This window comes from Acinonyx jubatus, chromosome D4 (assembly GCF_027475565.1).
Source record: "Acinonyx jubatus isolate Ajub_Pintada_27869175 chromosome D4, VMU_Ajub_asm_v1.0, whole genome shotgun sequence".
In the NCBI taxonomy this organism is placed as follows: Eukaryota; Metazoa; Chordata; class Mammalia; order Carnivora; family Felidae; genus Acinonyx; species Acinonyx jubatus.
Genome location: NC_069391.1, coordinates 82,576,838 through 82,586,392, shown reverse-complemented (window position 1 = coordinate 82,586,392; position 9,555 = coordinate 82,576,838). Strand labels below are relative to the sequence as shown.

At 46.2% G+C, this 9,555-nt stretch overlaps 1 protein-coding gene across 5 annotated transcripts in view; it reads right to left on the bottom strand.

Annotated features, from left to right (window-relative positions):
• Positions 1-2,291: 2,291 nt before the first annotated feature.
• Positions 2,292-9,555, bottom strand: part of DOCK8 (dedicator of cytokinesis 8) — a 225,281-nt gene continuing 218,017 nt past the window's right edge. For all 5 annotated transcript variants that reach the window (XM_027041088.2, XM_027041089.2, XM_027041091.2 and 2 more), the window contains 2 exons: positions 3,214-3,384; positions 2,292-2,902 (listed from right to left, as the gene is read on the bottom strand). In XM_027041088.2, coding sequence (XP_026896889.1) covers positions 2,842-2,902; positions 3,214-3,384 — 232 coding nt within the window. In that variant the 3' untranslated portion in view covers positions 2,292-2,841. The remainder of the gene's footprint in view (positions 2,903-3,213; positions 3,385-9,555) is intronic.

The following is a 9,555-nucleotide window of genomic DNA, read 5'->3' as shown; positions in this document are numbered from 1 at the left end:
TTTTCTTAACCCTATATTTAAGGGTTAAGAGGACCAGCGTCCAAGTTCTTTGTTTATGCTATTATCTATGTAAGTGCAGCAATGCCTCCACTATATCTATACCTGTTACCTAAAGAACGGCTAAACTACCTGGAACTGAGTAAAGCATCAAGGTTAACTCAGAAAGACTATGAGAACCAAAACCAAGGTTGGCCAATCCATAGCCCCAACTCCGCAAGCTTCACCGGTAGGGAAGCCCATGGGGTCTCACTCAGAATTCTGGCATTCTCTCTCCAGACACTAGCCCCACTACATTCAGGGCCCATACAGCAGAAGCATCAAGTTTTAACAGTTGGAAGCTTCTAGATTGCACTGTCCAACACAGTAGCCACTAGCCGCATGTGGCTATTGAGCACCCGAAATGTGGCTGGTCTTGTATCAAATGGAAAATGTGTACATGTAAACTACATACATACGGATATTAAAGACTTAGTATGAAAAAAGAATGTAAAATGCCCCATTAATAGTTTGCATGTTGATTATAGGTTGAAATGATCATTTTAAAATACATTGAGTTAACTAAAATGTATTGTTAAAATTAATTCCACCTGTCTCTTGTTATGATTAAAAATTTTTTCATGTTTATCTATTTGGAGAGAGAGAGAGAGAGGCAGCATGAGTGGGGGATGGGGCACAGGGAGAGAGAGGGGGAGAGAGAATCCCAAGCAGTCTCCACACTGTCAGTGCAGAGCTCGGTGTGGGGCTCTATCTCACGAACGGAGAGATCATGACCTGAGCTGAAATCAAGAGCTGGATAGAGCCACCGAGGCACCCCTTCTTATGATTATTTTTAATGTGGCTACTAGAAAATTTTAAATTATTTATGTGGCCTGTATTGCATTCCTAGTGGGCAGCGCTGTCTTAGAAGCCAGGCTACTCAGACTCATCCGTTTGTTGTCATTCAACAAATAGTTACTAAGTACCTTCTGTGAGTTCAGCACGGGGTTAGGGGACAGGAATGCAGCAGTTAACCCAGTCCCTGCACTTGTCACTAAGCAGCACCCACTGTGGTACCAGAGAGCCTAAGAAAATGCAGGGGACATTTAATCAGGAATATCTTAGGCAGTTAGGATTATTAGGGCTCTTGAGTTATAATACAACCCTAGATAACTTCACAGCGAACACTTGTTTGAGGGCAAAATATAATAGATGTTGACAGTGATGGCCAATCTTTGACTCACAAAAGGTTACAGTCTTCTTTTTTTAACGTTCATTTATTTATAATTTTTAAAAGTTGTATGTATTTTGAGAAAGAGAATCCCAAGTGGGTTCTGCATCATCAGCACAGAGCTGGACGCAGGGCTCAAACCCACGAACCGTGAGATCGTGACCCGAGCCAAAGTTGGATGCCCAACTGACTGAGCCACCCAGGCACTGCTAAAGTTTGTTTCTTTTTGAAAGAGCGTTGAGCGTGGGAAGGGCAGAGAAAGAGGGGGACAGAGGATCTGAAGCAGGCTCTGAGATGTCAGCACGGAGCCTGATGTGGGGCTCGAACTCACGAATCGTGAGATCATGACCTGAGCCAAAGTCGGATGCTTAACCAACCGAGCGACCAGGTGCCCCTAAAAGGTTACATTCTGTAGGGCCTGTTCTAGTCTGCTCCGTACTGTGGCCACATGCGTGTGGATGCTCTTCCTCACTAAAGCTGGCGGGCTTTGGAGGACAGTGACAATGTATTTGACCTTGGTCTCATCCAGACCTCCCCCACAAAAGATGCTAAATAGCATATGGAATTAACGTATGTCGTATGTACTCATTTAAAAGCAATTAAGTGTGTAATCTACTTTAGAAAGAGTTCTGCCCCAAATGCCTAAAACACAAAAAGTTTGCCACTTAAACTAGTAAAGTTTTGGTAATAATAATAATCATAAAAAAGACCTCTTTCAGAATATAAGTTCATACATACCTGATGGTATAAACTAAAAAGTTCTGGGTTATCCAAATTACATTCTCTCTTAGGAATACCAAATTAAACACGGCATAAGAAGTGAGACCCTGGATAGTACTGTCTGAGAGGCCTGATGGCATAAAAATGTTTCGTCTTCTCTGCAATGCTTTCCAAGAGTTACGAGTTGTCAAGATTAAAACAAAACAAAACAGTACCGTGGATCTCCCACCTCACTGTGTCCAGTGCGCCTCTCGACACGCTTGTTAAATGAACACACAGTAACAATCCAGCAAAAATAACTGCACAATCAGTCCACTGTGACCAAAAAGGTGACGAGTTCGCAGATAATTAATCTACCCCCACGTTTCCAACCATGATGACTTTTAGATTTCGCGTGAGGACTCCCTTGGAACATTTATTGAACATGTTTATGTTTTGCCCACCTGCCGGCTCACCCTACTTTCCCACAAACAGGGAAGGACTGAAGTTCACTTTGAATAGGACGGTGGACAGTTTTTCCGTTTTCTCCTGGGCGATTTGGGGTTACCCTGTAAATCCAAATATGGCCAGAAGTAGTCATCTCTCCCATAGACTGTGACTGACCATTCAACAGGAGATGCCATGTAGGCCTTGTTTTGTACAGTTTTGGGAGAACCATGCTTTGATAAATACACTGGCACTTCTGATTAACCACCCTCCACTATCCCGATCCCTCAGTATGGCCAAAATCTAATCAGACCCCATTTAGATGGAATCCCCACGGTCACTCGGATCCTGAAGCTTCCAGGGCTCTGTCAGGGAGCCTGCGGTCGGTCCTGCGCGGCAAATGTCCCTCGTTTTCAGTACCAGCGAGCACTTCGCCAGGGTGTATTTATTACGGGGGCCTCAGTCTCCAAGCTTGAAGACAGCTTTTCTTAACTGCCCTGTGACAACTGGGTTTCACATTTCCTGAAACTAGATCTGTGGAAGGAGTCTCTGAAATTAAAAAGGACAGAGAGAGAGAGAGAAAAAAAAAAAACAAAACAGAGGTAAGAAAGATCCCTTAGCCTTTTAAAGAGAGGGAGGGGGTAATCACAGGAAGGGGTCCCAGGGAGGTCAAGGAGAAGGGAGGGGGGTAAGCACTCAGGATGCAGGATGGAATCGGGACAGATCCAGTTCTGGAGGCTTCTCTAAGCCAGGCACACTCCCAGTGCTCCGATGCCCCATGCACCAGAGCGTGCCCTGACGGCCGGGCCTGATCCCTGTCCTTTATCCCCCAGGAAGAGGCCTCCTTGCCCCGAACTCACCTCTTCGGACTCTCAATTCTGAATATCGGCTTGTAGAGTTCTGGAATTTTCCGCTCGATCATTGGCCTGAGGTTCTCTTTCAGCTTGTTGTAGTTCTTTTTGAGTTCCTGCTGATATTCCCTCTGGTCCGCCGTGATGAGACGTTTGTTTTTCTCCACGGCCTCACCGCATCTGAGATACACACACAACAGGGCAGAGAGGGGAATGAGGCTTTGCTTCACAGGAGCGTGAAGTGCTTAGCTACTATCTAACGTTCCTCCAGTACCTCCAAGAGTGTGAAAACTTGCTAGCCTATCAGGGGGGCCTGTGGAGCCTTTCCAAGTTCAGACTTCTGGACTCAGATTTAAGGAATCAGATCTCAGGAATGAGAATCTCTACAGAGTGATGACCCAGGCGATCTTGATGCTGTGAGATGCTCGGTGCCAGGCACCATACAAGGAGGTTTCCATACATTATCTGATTAATTTCCCCAACAAATCTGGAAAGTCTGTGGCTCTGTGTCGTCTTTGAGGCTCAGCCACGTCAGGTGACTCGCCCAAGATAACACTGTGAGGAAGGGGTGGGTCCAGGTTTCAAACCCAGGGTCGTTGCAGAATGGAACATGCTAAGTGTGGGGCGCTTGGAGGGCTCACTCGGTTAGGCATCTGACTTCAGCTCAGGTTTATCTCATGGTTCATGGGTTCAAGCCCTGTGTCAGTCTCTGTGCTGACAGCTCAGAGCCTGGAGGCTGCTTCAGATTCTGTGTCTCCCTCTCTCTCTGCCCCTCCCCGCTCACACTGTCTCTCTCTCTCTCAAAAATAAATAAACAATAATAATAAAAAAAAAAGCAACCAAGATTCCTGACATATGCAGGGCTCAAATGGAAATTAATGTCAAGTTGCTCCTAGAGAAACCCTTTCTCAATCAGGGCTCATGGGCCACCCACCTGTACAAAGAGTGACCCTTGCCAAAGGGATGAGCTCACAATAAAACATCACAAAGCAGGGTGCTCAGTTGGCTAATCCGACTTTGGCTCAGGTCATGATCTCACAGTTCGTGGGTTCGAGCCATGTCGGGCTCTGTGCTGACAGCTCAGAGCTTGGAGCCTGTTTCAGATTCTGTGTCTCCCTCTCTCTCTGCCCCTACCCCACTCATGCTCTGTTTCTGTCTCTCTCAAAAATAAACATTAAAAAAAATTTTTTTAAATGTCACAAAGCATATTATCAGGAAACCAACCCATCATGAGGGAGAACCAACAGAGGCAACAAGCAGAAGAAATAACCCAATAAGAATCTGAGACGACAGAACAATAGAAAAGACCAAAGTGAATACAGAGATGTAATAAAATGCATAAAATTCATGAGTAAAAAATTGGAGAGTACGAAAGAAGAGATTAGGGAAATTTCAAAAAAGAACCAGATGAAACTTCTAGATCTAAAAATATAGTTACTAGGGGTACCGGGGTGGCTCAGTCAGTGAAGTGTCTGACTTTGGCTCAGGTCATGATCTCATGGTTCGTGAGTTTGAGCCCAGCGTCGGGCTCCGTGCTGACAGCTCGGAACCTGGAACCTGCTTTGGATTCTGTGCTCCCTCTCTCTCTGCCCCTCCCCTACTCGTGCTGTCTCTTTTTCTCTCTCTCAGAAATAAATAAACATTAAAAAGAAGGTAAAAATATAGTTACTAAAGCAAAGTCACAATGGACAGGTTAAAAAAGTACCAGACACAAATGGAAAACACAGGAGCTATACGACAGACCTAAGGAAATCACCGAAGCAATTAAAAAAAAAAAAAAAGAATTAAAAATGTAAAACATTGGTTAAGGGGTGCCTGGGTGGCTCGGTCAGTTAAGCGTCCGGTTCCTGGTTTCAGCTCAGGTCATGATCTCAGTGTTTGTGAAAACCTGCACTGAGAGTGAGGTGCCCGCCTGGAGTTCTCTCTACCCCCCCCCCTCAAAATAAACTTAAAAATATAAATAAAGAGATGACAGCTGACAGTTTTGCAGCATTGCAAACAGACACGAATCGTCTCCTCGACAAGAGAAGACCCACACCCAACTCCACTGTGGTAAAACCGTAGAGTATCGACAGAAAATCGTTAAAACGCGTTGTGTTGATCTAACTTGGAGACAGTCAAGCCTCGTGTTTCCGGGGTCCCTCACAGCTTACGCTTCATACCGAAGAAGAAAATCATGTTATGTCAACATGATAAAGTCCTGCCTTTTATTCTACATTGTTCTACCCAAGGACTCTTACAAATCAACAGACCTTGGAGGACGACCTAATGGTTGAAACCTAGCTGACATTGCGAAATTAGTAATAAGTCTTTATTTTGCTTCAGATAATGGCATTCTGGCGATCAGTGTGGTTTAAACTGTTTTCCCCATAGCGGTGTCAGGTCTGGGTTCAGTCATGGGGACCTTGTTACCCAAACCCTCGGTATGACCACTCAACACATGTTCAGGATAACCATCAAAGGTAAAGAGGGTAGAATGTGGCTGAGTGACAGGGGAACACTACCTGGCCTGAGCAAAAATAAACCCATGATCACCGCTTCCCCCTAGAATGAGCCTGTGGCAGAAGGATTTGGTAACTCAGACACAAGCCAAAAGAACTCCCTTAACTGGATCTTCCCCTAGCTTTTTTTTTTTTTTTTTAACCTTTATTTATTTTTGAGACAGAGAGAGAGAGAGCATGAACAGGGGAGGGTCAGAGAAAGAGGGAGACACAGAATCCGAAACAGGCTCCAGGCTCCGAGCTGTCAGCACAGAGCCCGAAGTGGGGCTCGAACCCACGGACCACGAGATCATGACCTGAGCCGAAGTCGGACGCTTAACCGACTGAGCCACCCAGGCGCCCCGATTCCCCTAGCTTTTAAGGTTGCCATGAACTGAGGCAAATTGTAGGATGCCTGAGATGGCATGTCCAAGGTTTCCAGAAGCGGTGGGAACGGGAGGTGTGTGACCTTTGAATCCTGAGAAATCCACCTCATCCCTTCTTATTATTTTATGGCTTCTCGAGTAACTGTTCCACGAGCTACCGCCATGTGAAACATAAAATCAGGTTCAGGATGACTTCAAGACCCCGGTGGGCTGACAGACGACAACAGGCCTGCAGAAGCTGGCTTTACCTGCAGGCAGAGCTGGAGCTGACACCCACTTGCTACGCATTAGCACGATGACTCAAACACCAACACCCTCAGTTTTCTCACCTGTAAAATGGGAATGATAATCTCGTACGACCTCCTGGGGCCGTGGAGTCGGCTAAGGGAAAAGCTTTGATACTAAGGCAGACCCGTGCCTCTGGAGTGTGGCAGGTCGTAGCTTTCAAAACTGGTCACAGCAATAACTGCCCATCCTGTATGTGCTTCCAGAACCTTGTGACACTTCCATCGAGGGGGAGGTGGTCCTGTGTGGCTGCCCCAGTGGACAGTGTGGCAGAGGTGATGCTCTGGGACTGGGTAATAGAAGGCAACGTGGCTTCTGCCTGGCTAGGTCTCGTGGGGCATGCACTGTGGCAATCCTGAACCGCCTTCTGGGTGAGTATTTTTCAGCGCAGACAGTGAGGAAGCCTGCAGGTGATCCGGGCCCCAGCGGCTGTCTGCTTGCCACTGAGAGGCTGAGCGAAAGCCACCTAGCTGAGCCCACCAACCCCTAGAGCCACGTGCATAATAAGTAGATGTTGTCCTTTTAAGCCTCTGTGTTTTTCGGTAGCGGTAAATAAACACAGCGTTACAGGTAAGTGATGAATCACCAAATCCTACTCCTGAAACCGCTATAACACTACCTGTTAACTGACTTGGATTTAAATAAAATGAAAAAATAAATAAACAGAGCATCCCAAAGACAAATCTATGAATAGGTGGGGTGAAAATGTTCTAGCTTTTGTAGTAGTAATACTAATTTCTATTATTATTATTATTATTTTTTTTATTTTTTAAAAAAAAAATTTTTTTTTCAACGTTTACTTATTTTTGGGACAGAGAGAGACAGAGCATGAACGGGCGAGGGGCAGAGAGAGAGGGAGACACAGAATCGGAAACAGGCTCCAGGCTCCGAGCCATCAGCCCAGAGCCCGACGCGGGGCTCGAACTCACGGACCGCGAGACCGTGACCTGGCTGAAGTCGGACGCTCAACCGACTGCGCCACCCAGGCGCCCCATCTATTCTAACAAATTTTAAATACTATTTATTTTTGTTAATGTTTATTTATTTTTGAGACGAAGAGAGTCAGAGCACGAGCAGGGGACGGGCAGAGAGAGAGGGAGACGCAGAATCCGAAGCAGGCTCCGGGCTCCGAGCTGTCAGCACAGAGCCCGATGCGGGGCTCGAACCCACGAACCGTGAGATCATGACTTGAGCTGGAGTCGGATGCTTACCTGACTGAGTCGCCGAGGTGTTCCATACTCTAACAAATTTCATAATTTATACGTTGTTTCATACACATTTTCTGTGTTTTCTCCGTTCTTCCATTTGGATTACATACACTGGATTTTATTAAACTTAAAATAATTTCCATTGTGTTAATTTAAATCCATAAATAAAGAGAGCCGTGCACTAAACACACCTCCCTGGGCACAGCCATTTCTCTTGGGAAATCTACACAGTAGCATAGAACTATAACGTAAATAATTGTTTCACTGGCCTTGCCTGTAACATTTTCATCAGGTCCATGTATATCTGAAGTGTGCTGCTCTCACTCAGTGATGCTATTTCAGAAGCCCACCTCCTTTGTTGGTAAACTCACTGAACACAAGCATTTTCTTATAGCAGATGTGCCTGGGGCTTTCCAGCAGCCAGAGTCCCACAGAAACCACGCTGATGTGGACAAAGAGCGGGAAGTTTTAACTCCAGAACATGGTTCCTGGCTCTTGCTGACGGTCACTTCCTGGGGCCTCTCTGTAAGGAGTTAGGGGTCTTGCCTACAGACAGGGTGGTCAGGTAGCCCTCCACCTCTGTATATCTGTCGGCCTCCCTCCTCTGTGATGCTCCTTCAGCACAGCCCGCACGTCAGTCCCTTGGGATTGCCAAAAATCGGAGTTGCTGCCTCAATCCATTCTATTTTTTAGTGATGGAACTCCACGTGGTGAGCCTACTTGGAACATTACATTTCCTAGCCTCCCTTACTGGATATGGAGAGCTGATGAGATACAAGATAAAGTCACCGGGAAAGCTCTTTAAAGGGGCATAGATGTTTGCTGTTTCCTCATTTCTACTCCGGATGCTTCCCAAGGATGTGGTCAGGATGGCCAGAGCCTTAAGCAGCCATCTTGTGACCGTGAGGCTGGACGCACTATAATCAGGATGGCCGAGCAAAAGAATGGAAAGAGGCCACACTGGTGGCGTAGTTCTGGGGTGACAATCAATCTCTGATCTTACTCTATATGAGAGGAAAACAAGTTTCTAGCTTATTGAAACCCATCTTCCTTCCATTCTCCGTTTCTAGCACCTGAAGGCAGTTCCTAAAGAGAACAGCACAGAATAGCCCCTAAGAGTCTAGACTCTAGACTCTGGGGTCCCTAAGAGTCTAGACAGTCACCTCTGCATCCTGCTTTGGGGTGCATTAGCTTTGTGACATTAGGCAAGGTACTTAACCTTTCCATGCCTACTCCTTCACCTGTGATATGGCGGCAAGAATAGCCAACCTCGTAGTGCTTGTAAAGCTGAAATGAGTGAGGCTCAGAATGTGTAAGAACGCTGATTGTTGTAGTGGTTATGACTTCTGATGGAGCTAATCCGAGTACAAAAACTGTTTGCTCAACAGGAGAATGATGAACTGCTGGAGATTTTACGTTCCTGTCCCTCATTTTTCACCATTAATGAAAATAAGAGGCAAACAGATGCTGAGCTCTGTCCTGAGCCACACACCTGTGGGAACAGCAGGTGCAAATCCAGAGTCCTGTTTCTCCCAGGCTCCGGTCCCCTCGGCCCCGCCGTGTCTTACGGTACAAACCTTATGAGGGCACAGAAGTAAGCGGTGGACAAATGCTCCATTTAAATTTAAACTTCACTTTCTACATTTAAATTCAGTTTCTGCTTCCTATTCCAATTGATCGGGTCCCTATTCGTCCCACCGAATGATGTTACATTTACTGGTCACTTAGTATGTGCAACCCTATTCTAAGCCCTGTGTATTAGCTCATCGTATCCGGACACTAGATCTAAGAGGTAGTTACTATTATAATTCCCATTTTTAAGTGGGGAGGGGCACCTGGGGGGCTCAGTCAGTTAAGCGTCCGACTTCAGCTCAGGTCGTGATCTCTCGGTTCGTGAGTTCGAGCCCCACATCCAGCTCTGTGCTGATGGTGTGGAGCCTGCTTGGGATTCTCTCTCTCTCTCCCTCTCTCTCTCTCTACCCCTTATGTGCT